The 20,038-nt window shown below is 41.6% G+C and overlaps 2 protein-coding genes across 2 annotated transcripts in view; both read left to right on the top strand.

Annotated features, from left to right (window-relative positions):
• LOC144761423 (olfactory receptor OR9H1-like) overlaps nucleotides 1-1,662 on the top strand; it is a 51,078-nt gene extending 49,416 nt beyond the window's left edge. The window contains exon 5 of the mRNA XM_078646804.1: nucleotides 1,524-1,662. Coding sequence (XP_078502930.1) covers nucleotides 1,524-1,662 — 139 coding nt within the window. The remainder of the gene's footprint in view (nucleotides 1-1,523) is intronic.
• Nucleotides 1,663-18,709: 17,047 nt separating this feature from the next.
• LOC144761412 (olfactory receptor 5G9-like) lies at nucleotides 18,710-19,664 on the top strand. The gene has a single exon (XM_078646797.1). The coding sequence runs from the start codon at nucleotides 18,726-18,728 to the stop codon at nucleotides 19,662-19,664; it is 939 nt and encodes a 312-aa protein (XP_078502923.1). The 5' UTR covers nucleotides 18,710-18,725.
• Nucleotides 19,665-20,038: the final 374 nt, after the last annotated feature.

Raw genomic sequence — 20,038 nt, 5'->3', positions numbered from 1 at the left:
TTGGAGTGAACCAAGCACATTTCTTTGCCTCCCCAGGTGAGGTGTAAAAAGGAGAAATATCTTTATTTATTATTTTTTTCTCTTTCTGTGTGTGCTGTATTGTGTTGCACACATAAAACGAGGAAAATCCTTCTCAGGATTGTTTTTGTGTACCTTCCAACACAAAACTTTCTGCCTACAGCACAGGCCACAGGCCCCCTTGCACCATGATGGGCGTGTCTCTGCATTAGGGCTAGGCTGCTAGAAGTGCACCAGCCTTAGGAAAGGACAGAAATGTTAAATACAGCACATTCCTGCCTTTCCTTTCATGCAGTGAAGCAAGGTGGCTTGCTGTGTTGCAGTGCAGGAAAGATTGATAAATGTTCACTTTTGAGCACAGTTTGCACTCATTTTTAACACAAACCTGATGCAGGATATAGTGGTGGAATTTACAATCCAACATAGAACGTAACCAAAAGATGCAAAGCTGCACAATACTCTGCCTTGCTTTAATTTGGCTGAAGAGGACATACCATGGATGGTGCATGGACATTCCCACTATTGCCTTTCAGAGGATGTTGTAGGACTGTGTCCCAGGAATTACTTCTTCTGAAAAGTGCAAACCATTTGGACTCTTTATATTCCTCCTCATAGAGATGCAGCTGGTTTTAGTATGTTTAGACAAGGGTATATGACAATTCCTTTTCCAACATGTGTGCTTGAGTGTGGTGCTCTCCTCTCAATTAACCAATTATATAGAGTAAATAGATATAGGGAATAGTGAGAGTTCAGAGTACATATTCCTTTACATAATATATATATATATATGCATTAAATATGAATGAACCCAAATGTCTGGCAGACAGGCACTAGGAGATGGTCATTACACAACTCTGAGAAGGGAGTTTGAGCATATCAAATACACTGAACTTGAACATCACGTAATGAGTAGTTGGTATCCCTATATAATTTATTTATTAAGGACAGAATGCTATGGAACTGGGTTATACCTGCTGTACTGATTTGATGTGTAAATTCTCCACTCTGTGAAAGTATAGAAAAAAAGAGGAGTAAAAAGATAAATGGAAAGGATTCATCTATTGTAAATAAGCAGGTATTCACCTTAACCTTAGGTGGTCAGGTATTGAGGTGAAAGAGGAATAATCAGTACCTTCAGAAAAGTGATTTCCAGGTAAAAAACAAACTGACAGGCACTATTTTGAATCAGATGAAATGTGCTGCAGCAACCTCTAATTGCACTTTGGTGTAGGGTGTGAATATAAGACATCCCATTAACATTTGATGTCTGCATGCATGACATTTTCTGAAGTGTGCTAACCAATCTTTGGTCACTACATTTTCTGTTCAGAATAATCTATCCTTTCCCATCCAATGCAGTGTGTAAGCCACTTATAAGCTCAAGGAGTACAAGATGACCCACTGATAATGGCATCTAGAATAAATGTGTGGGCAAGAAATCCACCTTGTAAAATAGCATTGCTTTCTTTAACCCATTTTTTTTTTTAAACCTATCATTTTTGCAGGACTATCTCCACAATCTTCAGTAATGTTGAAACCCAGCCAACTGAGCTCTACAACCTCCTCGACCAGTCAAAGCCAGACACAACCACCTTCTCACCGCACAGGAACAGATTACCACGCAGACCACCATACCCATCATGAACTCCATCTACTCTGGAGCACCCATGGACCCCTGACACAACCACTTCTTCAACCTCGGGAGCTAGGAAATCATCTCTGCACTCACCTCAGTTCTCAAAGCATCCATCACCACAGCCATCTTCCCGATGGATGTAAATATGCAGATGTCAGACCCCTCCTCAAGAAACTCTGCCGACCCCAATAAACTCATGAACTACTGCCACATCTCTCTACTCTCCTTCCCCACCAAAGTCCTTGAGAAGGCCATCAAACACCTGTTAAGAAACATCCTGCTTGACATTGAAAAAACCAGAACCCTCCTTGACCGGCGAGGGAACAACAGCCCTGATTCTCTGAGACCTTCCTCAAAGAATGAAGCCAGAGAATCCGTATATCACCCTTACTTCAAAACCAAAGAGCACCACCTGCAGGGTCCTTAAGGTTCATAACTCAGCCCCACCCTGCTTAACACTATCGTGGCATCATCAGAACCCAAGGCCTCAACATCATTTCCTAGGCAGAGGACGCCTAGCTCAATCTCTCACAATAAGCAGATCCCTCCACCATTAAACCAAGTTCTACCACTGCATGATGAGTGTAGCCGACTGGATAAAACAACAACTGCTTGTAGCTCAACATAGACAAGACACAAGTGCTGATTTTGGGTACAACACTGCACCTTGGAGCAAATCCGGCCCTCCAAACTCAGCCTTAAACCCATATTGACAGATCATGCCCGCAACCTCCGCATCATGAAATGCCAGATCAAGGCAGTCTCCTCCACCTGCTTCCACACCTCTTCAGATGGCTCCCCATTAGCACCAGGAACACCATCACTTAAGCCCTTATCACTAGTAAGCTGGACTTCAGCAACGCAGAAGGAATCACCACCCAACTTCTGAAGAGACTCCAGGTAATGCAGAACTCAGCTGCCAGATTTATCTTCTACCTTCCCAAACTGACTAACATGATCACCCACCTCAGCAACGTCCAGTGGCTCCCCATCAAGAAAAGATGCAAATTCAAGATGTTGATACACTCCAACATGGCCCTTCATGATAAAGTAGCAGCATACATCAACAACCACTCTGAATTTTCACCAACCCTGCAGATACTTGCACTCCGCTTTCCTTGGAAATGCTCCACACATCCAGCAAAGCTAGAGTGTGGGATGATCCTTCTACTACCTTACTGCCAAGTACTGGAATGACCTCCCCCTGCACCTCTGTGCATCATCCTTGCTCTTGGAATTCAATAAGGAACTTAAGACCTAGTGCCTGGATGCATTTGTAGGTGATTAGCAGATCTCTCCAAATCCAACTTGATGATGGTGATGAGGTAAAACCTGATTTTCCTCGAGAAGTAACCACTTTTGTTAGCTTCAGAAGACTGATGGGCTGTGTGCTAAAGAACACAAACACGATGTATCGAATACGAATCTAATCTCACCTAACAGTAAAATATTTGGGTTCACATTCTGGTCCATCATGTTTGCTCACTATACTGTCTCAGACAAAAATGAGCCATATGCAAATATGCCTTAATCAAATAGAATAGTCCACAACTGAACTGCCAGGCAGGTCCCTTCTGAACCTGAACACAACCAACTTCATATCAATTCTAGCTTATTTAGGCTTGGACAGAACAGTGGAGCTTTATTTTAGTGGTATAGGGAACATGGTACTAATGGCAGGGCATATTATTCACAGTTAAATCACTGGGTTTCAGATGCCAGGCAGATTACATCAGGAATCTATGGTATTTCTACTTGCCTGCAGTTTTCGGGGAGTCAGTCTTACTGTTGTCCTGGCAGCCTCTGTCCTGATGCATTTTCCGACTCAGCCACTCTAAGAGGAGGAGGGAGGTTAGGCGAGTACTTACCAACTACCTCGTTCACTTTTTGGAGGGCAAGGGCTGTCTAAAAGCCTGTGGGAGTCTTTTAAGGAAGTGAAGTGCAGTCCTGGTTTTCTGCTTGCCATCTATACACAATTTAAGGACCTCCTTCCTCGCTTTTCACTACATCACAAAACAGATGCAGTATTATTTTGTGGACTCTCCTGTTATGCAATTTTGCCCCTGATGTTTCTGTGGAGATTTCAGACACTATTCAGTCTGGTCTGTCATGTTGCCATCTTTTTTGCTGACTTAAAGTAGCACAGGCTTCAGCCATCTACCTTCTGGTGGTGTTTATGCTTCTGGCTTTTCCTCCAATTGAACACTTTCTGCAGCTACCTATATTTCACACATATTGCGTATGATAGAAAGACATTGGCATCGCCTGGCAGCCTAACGTGGCAGTTCAGGCTGAACTATTCTCAATGTATTGATTTTCATATGGCAAGTCTATGTCTAGAGTGGCATAGGGATGAAACATGGAACTGAATTTGAATGTGTCCTTCAACGATTGCTAGTGGTTGAGACTAATCAAGAATTTCTTCCATGACCTTGATGCTTGTGCTATGAACTTCTCTGAGTTCTTTAATGAAAGGAGCAGCTTAGTCAGATGTAATTACAGCTTTGCCCCCATTCTGCAAACTGAGCTATTGAAGTGCAAGAACTCAGTTTGAACAAGCCTCACTTGAAACTGCCACCTGGCTACACCGTCTAAGTCAAACTAGCATGGAAAATCTCCAGCATCTTTTCAAGATTTGTGTTTAGTATAATCTGAATCCCATGCTCAATGCATACATGTTGTGAGTTTCTGATTTACCAGTATTCAACTTCAGCTAGTCTCAATGCATACAAGCAAATAACTCATATTTGTCTTGAAGGCTTGCCTGACTACTCATCCTAACCTGTTAATGATGAGCTGGTTGAAGGTGGTCTCACAGATGGACCCATAGTCTGCTTGTTCCATGACAGATGGCCTACAATAATTATTTCATAGTATAGCAGCAGTAAGGGTAAGCAGATAACAGGCCACACTCTGTTATGATAACCAGAAGCTTCAGATTTGCTGATTGGCACCCATTTTTGATGTGTGTTCTTAATTTATAAAAAATGAAGTGATGTGCCCTAATCAGGAGGTCACTGCAGCTTACACCACCCATTGCCCATACCAATGACAGTAACAAACCAGCTTCAAACCATCCCACTCCTACAATTGTGACAGTTCATACTGTTCCAGGCCCCAAAGCTATAAGATGAGCAAGGGTGACAGGTATTAGTCATTTTTAACATATATTGAATTGTTTTTGTACCCTCTATAAATCAGGCAAACAGCCCACCAAATGGCAGACCCTCTTAAGTGCCAGTGCTGCCAATTAAGTGCCAGTGTCGAGAAACGGAAACGTCCGGTTCAAATTAAGCACTGACACCAATATGTGATGGCAAATGTTTGAATTTCTGCATTCATCATCAGTGAGCCCAAACATCAAGGATCACTCGTAATTGTGAAGTAAATGCAACATTATTGAAGAACAGTTATTTGGGGAAAATCCATTATTGATGTTTGAGCATTTGCGGGAGAATTTGTCTCCAGCACTTAGCGAAATCCACTATTTCCTAGATCAGAAAAATCAGAGCTCTGCTTCAATAACAGGGCAGTAGAGAAGAAACATCTCAGTAGAAATCCTATCTCGAGAGAGAGACAAACATTATGGTGCTTTCTAATTGTCAGAAACAGACCCCAGTGCTTCAGGGAACGTGACCCTGGGGCATCACAAAGACAATAAGAATACCAGCATCAAGGTTGATGACCAGATGTGATTGATTCCAGGGATTCCTCAATTTGTTTCGTTCAGCTAAACCATTAGGTGAGTTGAAGGGTTTCAGCACAATTTAGAACCCATTTTGTTTCTGTCGACTGCTATTGTTTTGAGTTTGCATATGTGCAAATTTTATTAAAGAAATGTGAGTCACACTTATCAAGAAATCACGCAGCGCTGCAAGCATCCTTGCTTTGCTGCATGATAGGGAAAGGGCAGAGTTGTGCCATTTTTAACATTTTACAGTGCATTTCCGTCCTTTCCTTGCATTGGTGCACAATGCGCTGTATTGTGCAAACACAGGCACCCGGGCGTCAGGATTCAAGTGTCCCTGCGATGTAGGCAGGATTTTTTTTATGCAGGAAGGGACACCACCCTTCAAAAAGTAGTCCTCTAAATCATTTTCCTCTTTCTACGTGTCCTGAAGAATGCAGCACACATAGTAAGAGGAAAAAATTAGGAATAAGAAAGATATTTCTTCTTGTTACGCCTCACCTGGAGGGTGTAGCATTTTGATGCATATCCAAGTCTGCCACTAATTTAAACATGGGTGGATTTGTGGGAACGCCTCTCTGGGACAGAGTAACGCAACGCAACGCAACGCAACGATTTGGCCTTGCGCTGCATGATAAATCTACCTTAGTAGTTGCATCGCCATTGCGTCTCCTTGTGTGGTGCAAGGTTGACACAACTCTTTGATAAATATGACTCTATCTCTTTATCAAAACGTATCAAACTAATAAACAACTTCAGGATCCAGCTGTTTAAATTCCAACGCCTCCTGTTGTCTTTGGAAAACTATTGAGGTCATTGTGAGAGCCTCCAAAGTTTTTTCCTAACTTTTACTATTCACCCTAATGTCCTGCCGTCTGGTTGAGATGGCGTTTCATTTTATGCATCAGAACAATCAATGGGAATCATGTGCCCGTGGGGCTATTTAACCCGAAACAATATCTCTATCTCTGTTATTTTCCATAGCGCTATTTTCTAGAGCACATGCTGTATGGTTGTCTGGGTGCATTTTGTCTGGGAAGGGGCTCTATATTGACTCAAACCTCTTTTAGATTTTACACAGCTGAACATTATTTGTATTTTTACAATTTGGATTGATTGGCCCGTGGCATTATTAGCTGTGAGCTGCTCATAATTAAGGGTCTCAAGCTGATGATGTTGAAGCTTAATAAACACATATCTGGCTGTTTGTGGCAATAAGGATATTAGAACCTGCCACCTAATATCAACCAACATGAGTAGGCAGGCAATACACATATACATGTTTACTTCATGCTCCCACCACACACTCACACCGACCTGGTAGTTATCAATGGAAGCATCATGCCACAACAGTTTATTTATGTGAGAAAGTTTAAGAATTATCATCATCTTAAAACATTCCACTTTGTAACAAGCTTTTTTATGTATTTCTTTATTTTATTTAAAAAGTTTTATATAGCGCTGGCTAGACCCGGCGGTATCAATGCGCTTTACATAAGGTTCCACAGAAATTATAAAACTACTTCAGTTACACGTTACATCAGTTACTAGAAAAACATTTCAAGAGTGTTGAGGACGAAATAAATGGAGTTTAGAAGGGTAAGGGGGTGGGGTCAAGGGGTAGGAGTTAGATAGAATGGAGAGACGAAGGAGGGTCTGCCCAAAGTCCGGCTGGGTAGGTGACGACCGAGGGGGAAGTCCACAGTCCATCTCCTCTTTAGCTATCACGTAGCTCCACCGGGCATCAGCCAAACAGCTGGGTCTCAACGGGAACACAATAAAAGAGCAAAAGCAGCAGTGGGGAAGAAATGAGACAAATGTCAGATGTCCGGCTGGGTAGGTGACAGCTCCACCGGGAATCGGCCATGCATGCGTTTCGGGTTCCACCAGAATAGAGAGAGGAACAGGAGGTGATCCAATGTCAAGACTCGAGAGGGGTAGGGAGTAGGGAGGAGGGGGCAAGAGGAGGGAAATAAAGTCAGGTGAGACATCGGTCCTGATGTTAGTGGGGAGAGCCTTCCACAACGATCTCCAGCTGGCCACTGGGACAAAGATGGTGAGAAGAGAGGTGAGGAAGGGACAGACTCCAGGTTCAGAGCTCCTCGCGGTGAAAACTCTCCCCTAGCAGCCATCTTAAGGTCAGGCAAGGAGTGAAAACCCCCGTGTGTCCCCATATCCGGGTCCTTTTCAAGGATTGCTAAGACCCTTCCTGGGGCCCTGCTATTACTGTTTTCCCCCCTCAGGGTGCCTCTGGGGTGCCACCGTGCCAAACCTGAAAATGGGAGGGACGGCTGCCCTTTTGGAGTCAGGCGGGGCGTCTCAGGGTCTCCTACCCTCTCGGTCAACCTTGGGTCCCTCATTGCACCAGTACCGTAGCTATCAGACATCATATTCACGGTGGACGTGGAGGCTGCCCCAGACACGGAAAGGAAATAAAACACCTCATGGACCAGGAGGAAGAAGGTGGTGGCAGCATAGCGCACCTGCAGGACTGCACAACAGTAGGAGCCGGTCAGAAGAGCAGCAGTGCACCGGGTGCAAGCCTGTGCACTGATTTAAATGCAGCCAATGTGGGGGAGGTTCACTTCACCACTGGTGCCCTCTGACGCAACCACTGCCGATGGCCGCTTCCTTCACCAGGCTGTCAAGCCGCTCCTCCCGCTCCACACGATTCTCACTGCTCACATTGTAAGTACTCTCCCTTATTTTGGAATGCCAGCTACAGGGACATTTTAAGGATTTTGTGTGTCCTTGGCCAAATGTATTTTGAGAGGCCCTGTTCTGATCAGCTTTGAATTCACTATCCAGTTTTAGCTCTTTCATGCCTCTTTAGCCAGGTCACTGGCAGTGCAAAGGCACACTAAGGGGCAGATTTATGTTAACTGGCGCATCCCCAGGGATGCGCCAGTTAACATGCGCCACAGTGCGCCACAGTACGCCACAGCTCCGCCACCCATGGTGCGCCGCATTTATGATGCGGCGCACCATGGGGCAAAAACGGCACAGATGCGTGACGCATCTGTGCCGTAAAGGTGACGCATTGCTGGAGTTGCGTCGCAAGCGCGACGCAGCTCCAGCAAGGCTCGGGGGTGCCCCATCTCCACAATGCTGCGTCAAGACCTATGCCTGCTTCAAGCAGGCGCAGGCTTTTGACGCAGCATTGGCCTGAAAGTGACTGAGTGAAATCTTGTAGATTTCACTCAGCCACTTTTGCGAGGCGCACCTGCCCCGGAACGCCCACCCTGCGCCGGAACGCCCACAAGCGGCGCAGGGCTTTACAACGTGACGCATCTGCCTAGATGCGTCACGTTGTAAATCGTTCGTAGGGATGCGCCACGTTTACGCCACCTTGCGTGACGCAACAGCGGCGTAAACGTGGCGCAAGTGCCTCATAAATCTGCCCCTAAATTCCTAAATGTGTTTACAGGGATAGTGATGTTTGTTTTTAATATTGTGATACAGCAGCAGCTAAGTAATATTACTGCAAATAAACTGTGTGACAACCTACCGTTTGGATTTAAAAGGAACTTTTTTATGGATGTTGAATGAAACATAAACACAACATTTGTCTGCAAAATGTCCCTAATAGACTTTCACACATCACCCACATTAAAAGCAAAATGAAGGAAATCGCTATTTTCAAGAATCTGTTTAAGAATTATTCAATGCATCAGGGCAAAGACTCTGTAGAAGGGTTCTGGCTCTGTCAGAGGGTCCCCTGAAAGCACGGGGTCCTGGGCCAGAGCCCACTTTATCCAGCAGACATGACACAAATGGCCTTGTCAGTCGATAAGCAAAATTAGAACATGGCCTACCATGCAAAGTGTATGCAGATATTAAGCCATCGGGACGAGATGTTCTGCCTCTGTATCTGGCTGTTGGGGAATTCACTAACTCCGAATGAGGTCATTTTACATTTTACTGAGAGTTCTGAAAGAGGTCTGAGAGACACATGGTATTGCCGCTAATAGTCAGGTGAAGCTCACAACTTCTCCTTCACAGGCAGCCCCCTGCTAAGCTGAGCTCTGGCTCTGGAATTGGGTATGAAAGAACTTAGGAGCAAAAACTAATCACTTCCTGTGCTCGTCCTTGGAAAATGTACAGTAGCTTGAGGCATGTTACCTACCTATGCCTTCCAAAGCTAGAAATGGGGAAATTGAAGAGCAGGCACCCTGTACCAGAGTAAATGCTTGTTTCTGAGAAGAATTTGGGGAATCCAAAATGATTTTGGATTCCCCAAATTCTATTACACTGGCTCCATAGAATTAATTTTAAAAAATGTGGCACGCAATTACATCCAACAGGGTTCAATTTTGTCCCTATCCATAGAGCTGTCTTATATTTAAATGTATAAATTGTTTCTTTATGCATGTGTGTGTCACCATTTCGTACAACTGGAACTATTGAAAAACAGGGTTAAAGCAGGTCAACTGCACAAATCCTGCACACTTCAGTGGCTCCCCATAGGTCGACATAGATCTAGTTTAAGACTGCACTTAAAACTTTATCAGGAGATTTCTGAATTAAGATTGCCGTGGCACTGCTCCATCATTTAATGCCTTGTGCTCATAATGGTTTCCCGCCATTATTATTCTATTGAATTAACACTTTTGGATCAGCTGAGAGTGAAACCATTGCAAGTTCTACGCAGATATACCTCATTAAAAGCTTCACCTTGAGCTGTGTACTAAACCTGAAGAATCATCATGTTAGTTAAATACATGAAAGAGATTATCTAATAACGTAGATAGAGAGCTCTATTTCGTCCAATACAGCCCAGATTAGAGTTATTCAATACCTCATGTTAATCAGGAGGTCCAGACACTCCCATTTCATGAATGTGAGCATAATAAGATTGCATTGTCTTAGCAGCTCCAACATAACAAACATCAAGATATCATAGAGATTCATATTAGCACATTTACCACATGTTCTGATGTCAAGGAAACATTTGATTCCTGCTACAAAGTTGTATTTTTGATACCTTCTTGTTATAAGGGCACAAAGTGCACAACCAAATATGAACACAAAGTGCACGACCAAATATGAACACAAAGTGCATGACCAAATATTACTCAGCAAAGAATTGTAATGATCAGTCTTTAGTCTAACTGTTAGACTAAAGGCCTGATATAGATCTTGGCGGTCTTACCACTGGCCCCCCACGGTGGCGGTCCCAAGTACTCCAATGAGCTGATGGTGCAACATGTGTTAGAAGGTCAGCACGGTGGCGATTATCTCTGATGGCTCACAGTACTCAGTTGTCATCAGGCTTGCAGTATTTGGATGTTCCAGTTGGGCTGGTGGTGTCCTGGCAGTGAAGACTTCATGGAGGGAAATTCATGGAGACAGGTACGTACAACTTATTTCCACGTAAATACAGATGTGTCATGTTTGCATGCAATGATATCTAGGCAATGTGTTATGTCCCTTTGTGTTACATGTTGCATGTCACACACGAGACATAGGACATAATTAGTAGCTAACTTGAGATCCCAGCAACAATGGCATCATTTGGTGTGTCAAAAGAAGGACCTAGAAGATGGGGTACAAGACAGAAGCTGAAGATGAAAGCGGGACAAAAAAGGTTTGTTTTATCTTCTTTTCCTTTGATTCTGCCAACTTGAGTTTGTAGGTCTTACCGCCACAGTTGACTTGACGGGAAGGCACATCCTAATCAACTTTGTGGGACTCTTGCCTGGAGTTCCGTTGCCAGCCTCTTCTGGCTGTCCTGCTGTTGACACAGTCAAAGATTCCTGACGAGGGTGGCGGGACTGTATCGGTCTTCCCTCTTGTGACGAGTATACATCTAAACAGGAGGCCAGCAAACAAGCCCTTGAGTCAGTCCAGTTGTCCCAGTTTCAGGTGAAGCAGCAGGGCTCAAACAGCAGGGCTGGCCTCTGAGGGTTCAAGGCAGGCTCCAGGCACCAAAGCATTCCTACCAGGCACTGCAAAGCAGCCCTCAAGAGTGCACAGAAAGTCACAGCAGCAGGCAGTCCTCTAACAGTCCTTTCATAGATCTGGAAAGTGAACTGAGGAGTGGGTCTGACGGGGCCATGCTTTTATATCTGATGCCTCCTTTGAATCTGGAAGACATTTCTAGAAGTTTCTCTTTGAAGAGCTTAGAGTTTGCTGTCTCTGCTGCCCTGCCTCCAGGATGGCTGCAGTGAACATGTGGCGATGATAAGCCCATTGTGTGAGAGCAGAGGACAGCCTATTTAGTTGCAAGTTGTGCTGTGAGTAGCTCCACCCACCACAATGCCTGCAGATGGCCACTTCAGGCACTTCTAATCCCTATATTGTGTGATTGTCTAGGTGGAATTCACAAATTGTCTAACTGTCAGTTACATCCAGCCATGTAACCCAGGGGAGGCTACAGTTACCAAATTACGGAGGGCAATAAAATGTCAACTTTCTAAAAATCACGCAAATGATGGACGGAACACAGAACAAACAAACATTCATCCCTGGTCACAGATCTTTTTTAAAAAGCTTTTTTGCTCACCACGTTACCTCAGTTTGGACCCAACCAAATGCAAAACGGAATTCACCCTACTTCCTATTTTAACAGTCCAGTCCAAAATGCCATGCCAAGTTCTCCCTGGACTGGAAAACAAGCATCCTGAGACCAGTTTTGGGATTTCACCCCTCATCAGTCAGGTTAGCTTAAATACAGTTGTGTAGTGAGCAGGGGACCCATGTCCAGGCATACCCTTCCCACTTAGGGCAACAAAGAAAAAATCACAAAAATGACAGCCGGAATACAAAACAAATCAAACATTCATTAACCCCCAGTCACAGATCTGGGTTAAATCCATTGTTTTTTCCTCATCATGCCAACCTAGTTTGGGACAGCCATATGCAAATCAGTCTTGACCCTGTTCCCCGTGCGAACAGTCCAGCCCAAACTGCAAGGCCAGGTGCATTGGTTCAGAAAACAAGTATCCTGGGATCGATTCTAGGTATCCCCATCATTGGCCAAGCTAGCTTGAACTTGAATCACAAATATATTACATATTAAAAACAATAATTATAAATATTGGAATTTTGAATAAACATAAAACATAGTAAAATAAATGTAAACAATATAAACAACTATAACATTTTACAATTAAGACATATACTACTCCTACTGTAATGTATACAAAAGTAGGCAAAGTCTTATACTCAAGAGAGGTAAAATTTACTATTCCCACTCCAGTCAATTCAACAGTAGGGAAAGTGTTGGATAGCAGAGAGGTGAAATGTACCATTCCCACTCCAGTCAGTGTAATAGTGGGTAAAATGTTGGATTGCTAATGGGTAAAATGTACTATTACCACTCCAGTCAGTGTAACAGCAGGGAAAGTGTTGCATAGCAGCTGGGTAAAATTTACTATTTCCACGCCTGTCAGTGTAACAGTAGGGAAAGTGTTAGATTCCTCAGGGCTAAAATGTACTACTCCTACTCCAGTTAGGTCCACAGTAGGGAAAGTGTTGAATTGCGGAGGGGTTGAAAGTTAGTATCCCCACTCCTGTCAGTGCAACAGTTGGGAAAGACTTAGATTTCAGAGGGGTAAAGTTTACTATTTCCACTTCATTCAGTGCATCAGTAGGAAATGTGTTGGATAATGGATGGGTGAAGTGTACTATTCCCACTCCAGTCAGTGCAACATTAGAAACAGACTAACTAACTTGAACATAATAAAATATTTTCAAAAACATACTAAATAACAAAAAAATATAAATACGTAAGTATAACACAATCTAAATATAGTTTTTTTAAAGTGTAACAAATTAAATATATATTACAATGTTTAATACATATAATAAATAACCAGAAATATAATTAAAATACAAAACTATATTCTCAAATTAATATTAACACATAAATGCAATGATATTTACATTTAAAAAGCAGAACACAATTAACACATACCATAATAAATAGCATATTTATTAAAAATGAATTACATATTTTTTAACGTATTATTACCTGAATCACTTTTGTACGTTATTTTTCTACAAAGTACACAACACATGTCTAAAATAAATCTATAAATGGGATTATTTACACCACTGGATATTTATTAAATTAATAATAATTAACAATTGCTAAAATAATTAAGACAAAACAAGCAACCCACACCTAATATATAAAAGAAAAAAATATTATTTATAATATTTAAAAAAAATATTTGTCAATTAAATAACTATTACTATTTCATTAACTAGTATAAATTAACCTACTGTATTACACAATGTAAATAATTAATAGTCAAAAAAATGATTAATATTATATAAAAACAATGTATCAATTAATTGCCATTAATTTACTTTTCCCCCTTTACATCTACAAAACATACAACATGCACCTCAAAGATAATTTAAAAAAACACACTGGGTGGCCATCTTTGAAAGCTAATGTGTAAATTGTATCTCTCTTGTTTTGTTTCAAGGTGGCTAACATAATGATTTTCAGTATGATAAACAACGGTATGGGCCAATACCATTCACAGATGGCCACACAGAGTGGATATAATGGGAAAACAGAATGCTGCACAATACAGTAGTAGTATGTTATTGTGCAGCTAGTTAAATAATTTACAAAGATGTTTCTTATTAGTACAAATTATAAAACAAACAGTTTAATAGAGGGTTTAAGAATACATTTTAGGGATGTTAAAATGTGCTGCAGAGCCACCGAACGAGTTAATTAGGGCCTACAAGAAATAAAGAGCATCTCGTTGGTACAGGTCAAGGCGGATAGTTTAAAAGTTGGCATGAGAGGCACATTAAAATGAGCAACTAGACTCCTATGGGGGTTAGTTGAAAGCTTTAAGGTATTAAACTGCAAGGCAGGTGGTCGATATTGGTGGAGAACTTAGCAGCAAAGGAGGAGGAATATAAATTGTTAATCAGGTGCTTAATAGCAAGGTGTGAGGTTAGCAGATACTTTAGAAAAATAAATGTTTGCATCAAAGCAGCGGAGGTGACCAATGTTAGTCAGATACTTAGCAGCAGAGCAAGGAAAAGAAGCAGATGCAAGCTTGTAGTGAGGCTAAGCCTGCTCAGGAGCCCTCTAAACCGAGACTATTCCTGATAAGTATAGGCAGCAGATTAGAGGAAATGCTAGTAGACTTCGCGTTCAAAGTTGTTATAGGTTGTCTTAGTATAGAATTCAATTTTTAGAGACCTCAACAATGATTGTTGGCGAGTAAATCATAGCATTCCAGGTAGCATGTGTTTCTGCCACCGGAGCATATAAAGGAGAGCAAGCATGCAGAAGAAGCAACAATATAAACCCAGGTCTCTTCAGATGTTGAGTAGGCCAAACGTTCCACATAGTGTTCATTTTTATGCTGTGGCAGGTAGAAAATACAAGGTGTGTCCCAGTGCTACTTCGGATGTTTGCTGGCAGCCGTGCAGAAACAAAAGCGATTTTAAGAGCCTGGCTCTGCTAACGATGGCACTTAACAGGACTCACTATGGGCCCGATTCACAGAATGAACTTAAGACTAAACTTACTACTATTTTGGTATTCACAGAATGCACTTACTACTTTTGGTATTCACAGAAGTTAGGTTTGTCTTAAGACAGACTTAAGACAGACTTAAGGTAGGATTTTGTCTTAAGTCTGTCTTAAGTCTGTATTAAGACAAAATCCTAACTTTTGTGAATACCAAAAGTAGTAAGTTAATTCTGTGAATGCCAAAAGTAGTAAGTGCATTCTGTGAATACCAAAATAGTAGTAAGTTTAGGATTGCGTCTTAAGTTCATTCTGTGAATCTGGCCCTATGTTAGCATTTAGTATGGTATTCTTTGGTTTCAGGCTGGCAATTATCGCCTATTCAAAGTGCAGAGACACCACTAGGGTGTCCCAGAAGTGCTTACATTGTTTGAAGGCAGTGGTGCAGAGATGTGAGCATTTTTAGTGGCCTGCCTCTGGAACGCCTATGGTATAAACAGACCCTAATTTAACATTAAAGGCCTCATTACGATTTTGGTCGGAGTTGCCCCCGCCCAACAACATCCCAGTCCCGGGTCCTGCCACTCATTGAAGGGATTAAACAGTAGCACACCATAGGTCCCCCATCTGCCCCGACCGGAAGCCATATGGAGAATGGGGCCCAAATAGTGGCCCCCAAAATCGCTCTCCTTCAGGCTTTCCATTACAGAAAGCCCGCACGGAAAGCCTGTTGGAAACCGACATCATAATCCAGACAGCGGAAACACCATCCTATTAGGATTATGTGCCGATTTCGACTGGCCGATGAGCTCCTTGAGCCTGTTGAAATCCAGCCAAAATGGCCAGTCTTTTACACTTTTGACCACCTAGATTGTAATTAGGCATTTGAAAGTGAAACCATTGATGTAAGTCCAACTGACATCGAAATAGGCCTCTTAGTGTATTATTCTCTGATTTTCGGCAGCTGATTCAAGCCTGACAGCAGCTTCAATCTCCCAAGCAGACAAAGTCTCTTAACTGAAGCAGCAAGGGGCAGATGCATAGAATGCAAGTGACAGTTTCTGCACCCAGAATGCAAAGGTGACACAATACACCTACGGTGTTCCACCATTTCCAAATGATGGCCATGCATGTTCCATTACCCCAGTCTGAGATCTACAAATTTTGCTTTGAGCCAGAGATGGCAAGTGATTCCATGAGGGAGAGGAGTTGATTACTGCCCAGGTGTGTGAACGCTTGCTCAGCACTGCTATATCTTTCTACTTCTAGAGCCTTTTCGCTGTGATTGCTGTCAGCTTTTTCAATGAAGATTGTGGGAGGTTTTCACCAAGCTTCTGTGAGCGAGAGGTTATTTAGTGTGTCCTGAAGATGATGCTTCAACAAGGATCCTGGGCTGTCGAAATCCAGCCAAAATAGTCCATTCAAGGTGGCTAGCATGGCAAGTCTGTGCCTGTTGCAGAAATATTGGAGTGCACTGGGACAGGATTGCTTTATTTTGTTGAACCTTATTCATGCTGGTGATGCTTGCTTTGGCAGATGCAGAGCCGCTTCGTATGTGTGAGTAATGAGCTTGTCCAGCAATGTGCCTAGGGAGATTTCACTTCCATAAGACTGTACAGGTGTGATCACTTGGAGCAAGGGGACTAGGCTCGGTCCCTTAAGAGACTGGGCAAGAGTTGTGAGGGAGAGCATGAGGCTGGTGCCTTTCTTTTTCCCAAGTATTTGTACTCAGTGCTGTGCAGAAACCGTCCCCCATTGAGGTGCCACCTACCACAACCTGGTGTTTGTTTTCCAAAGAGAACCGTCAGAGTTTCCTAGTGGTTCCTCATGGTGTAGTTGTACAAGCAGGAAAGCTGAGTGGAATGTGAGCAACATGTAAGGAATCTCCGAGTATCTTCAGAATGCTGTGAAAAAAAGGTTCAGGAGATAAACAATGAAAGGGAACCAATACAATATAAAATTGGAAACTAAGGCAACCCCAGACACCGAATCACACTAATTTTCAGGTGGATGTGCCATTGTGTGCCCGCGATGTATGCTTTTATGGGGAGAAGCAACATTTAAGAGACATTCAAATAAGCATAAGGAGGGCGAACCGAAGACCATAGGTCATATCTATGACAGCTTGTGTACCTTTTCTTAATAAACCGATTATGCCTATAGTTAATATCATTGCTTTGTATCTACCCCTAAAGCCTCTTATATTATGAATAAACTGGTTATCATTAGGCAAACATCAATAAAAAAGTGTTTAAAAACATCTAGTTAGTAAAAGAATATACAACTCCTCTAAAAATTACTGAATTATCACATTGTAAACCTTCACATCAAAGTGTTTTTCAACAGCAAAACCAGTACCTACTATGGTAGTCTGTAAGATTTCAATGTACTAATTATTAGTGCATGGTCTACTATACAGTGAAATAATAAGTATCCCTTACACGCATATTGGTTTTAATAAATGCATCTTACTCTGCACTTGTTAAACCTACTACCTTTTGTCATACCTTTTCATATTAAACATGTCAGACCTAAGTAATGGGATATTGTTTTTCCTGATGACCAACCAAGTTAATATCTTTTAACATTTATTTGTTTCCAAAACCAACTCGGGACTACTGAACTCCGTATAAGAATTCACTCAAGGCAACCCAAAGCAGACAGTCAAAAATTAAAAAAAAAATGCCTACAACTTAAATTGGCGGACAAATATTCATGACCTCCTTAAAGGAAAAAGAGGGATTGTTAAAGTGCACATTTTATACCCACAGGGGTTTCCAAAGGATAAACCAACACACAAACAATTCCTACTATAGTATTTTGCATGAATAGAAGATTTAACACAGTTGTAATAACAATCCACTTTTAAAGTCCTATTGGCTTTCACATATGATTTTTGACAATAAATGTCAGGGATAATATGTTTTATGTAAATTTTCAGAATAAACAGATCAGACCTTTCCCCTACTAACCAATCACTGCATTGCCACCGTAACCAGCAGAGGTCTACTATATTCCATGTATTCTTCACCAGAAGGCAAATATCTGTACAAATATGTACAAAATGACAGTTGGCAAAACAACTTACAAGACTTCCTATAATGACATAGCAAGGGCATAACAAGGGTTCTCAAAGTACCAATCTACATGTAGGATTTGTCACAGGGGTTAACCAAATCCAAAGCATTTGCCTATTACAGTAATCTGTGGAAATCACTGTACCAACGTAGCAAACTAAAAGATTAAAAAAATTGTAATCATAATCTATCCATAAATGCCTACTGGTCGTAAAGTAAACTTTTGCCAAATTGTAAGTAAGGCCCATTGCCTTTGTTGTAAGATTTCATAATAAACATATCGGACATATAAGTCTTGATCAATCGTTTATCCCCATAACAAACTCAGGGACTGATTTAAATCTTGGTGGTCGGGTTAATCGATCAAAGAGTTTACGGATATACCATCCGCCGTATTATAAGTCTCATTATAACCTATGAGATTTATATTTCAGGACACGGGATATATGTCACCTTTGTGATGGAGTAACCTTGGATCTATATCAGGCCTCAGTCTGCCAGTGTAGAATATATGCTTTCTTAGAAAGAAACTTGTAATACAATTACTCTTTTTTCAGTTAAGACACACAGCTTCTTTCCAACCAACATTTGCAGTCAACAGAATCAACATTTGGGGCAGATATAAATGCTCTTAATAGTTCTTCCTAAAGCCTTTTTAGTGTAGATAATAGAAGGTCTGTCATTGGCTGCACTGTAAACCAGTCCTAAAACTCCAATGTCTCAATATTGTGACTTTTATTTTATTCAGCCATATTGAGATATCTCTCTAAACTGACAAATATTACTTTGGTTAATATTCCCTGCAACTCACCTCTCATTTATGTTTTCTGTTTCCAGGAAGATGGCGTAATCTTGAAAATGAAAGCAAGCAACTGGACCCATGTGACAGAGTTTGTTATCTTGGGAATTACAGAGGACCCACAATTGCAGCTTCCACTCTTCCTATTCTTCCTCCTGGTCTATATTTTAACCCTTCTTTGCAATACAGGGATCGTAATACTGGTCTTGCTAAACCATTACCTTCACACCCCTATGTACTTCTTACTCTGTAGTTTGTCCTTTGTAGACATATGTTTATCATCAATCACTGTTCCAATTATGCTCACCAATTTCTTATCCACAAGGAAGATAATTTCATTTCCTGGATGTGTAGCTCAGATGTTTTTGTTATTTGTCATCGGAAGTACAGAGGTCTTCCTCCTGGCAGTCATGGCATATGATCGCTATACAGCCATTTGTAATCCATTACTATATCCTGCCATCATGAGCAACCAAACCTGCATTTATCTTCTTGTTAGGATATTTGTAATTGCCATCCTCAATGCAGTAACACAAACAATATGTACATTTACTCTGCCCTTTTGCAATTCCAATATGATTGCTCATTTCTGCTGTGATATCCTTCCAATCTTGAAGCTTGCATGTGCTGATACCACCTTGAATGAGGTTCTGTTATTTTTGGTTGCGGGTGGCCTCATATTGGTCTCTGTCATTTTCATCCTTATCTCGTATGCTTGCATTATTTCAGCAATTTTAAAGATAACTTCATCAGCAGGGAGATGGAGGGCCTTTAGCACTTGTTCCTCTCACTTTGTCTGTGTCATAGTATTCTTCGGTACACTTGTCTTCATGTACGGGATGCCCAACACGAAGCACTCGATGGCCAAGGACAGAGTGGTCTCACTATTCTACATGGTGATCATTCCGATGTTGAACCCGCTTATTTATAGTCTACGCAACCATGAGATAAAGGGAGCCCTCATAACAGGTATAAGAAAAGCCTGTATCTCAAGTTAAATTGGCACTGCATACATATCTTTCTTTGAAGAACTGCTCATTCCCTGTCTGTACATAATACCAGGGGTTTCCACTTACATTGGGCTTGATTCACAGAATTAACTTAAGACTCAATCCTAAACTTACTACTATTTTGGTATTCACAGAATGCACTTACTACTTTTGGCATTCACAGAATGAACTTACTACTTTTGGTATTCACAGAAGTTAGGATGTTGTCTTAAGACAAACTTAAGACAGACTTAAGACAGACTTAAGACAAAATCCTAACTTCTGTGAATACCAAAAGTAGTAAGTTCATTCTGTGAATGCCAAAAGTAGTAAGTGTATTCTGTGAATACCAAAATAGTAGTAAGTTTAGGATTGAGTCTTAA

The sequence above is a fragment of the Lissotriton helveticus genome, chromosome 1_1 (assembly GCF_964261635.1).
Source record: "Lissotriton helveticus chromosome 1_1, aLisHel1.1, whole genome shotgun sequence".
NCBI classification, from domain to species: domain Eukaryota; kingdom Metazoa; phylum Chordata; class Amphibia; order Caudata; family Salamandridae; genus Lissotriton; species Lissotriton helveticus.
The sequence above is the reverse complement of the archived record's forward strand: the minus strand, read 5'-3'. Positions and strand labels throughout refer to the sequence as shown.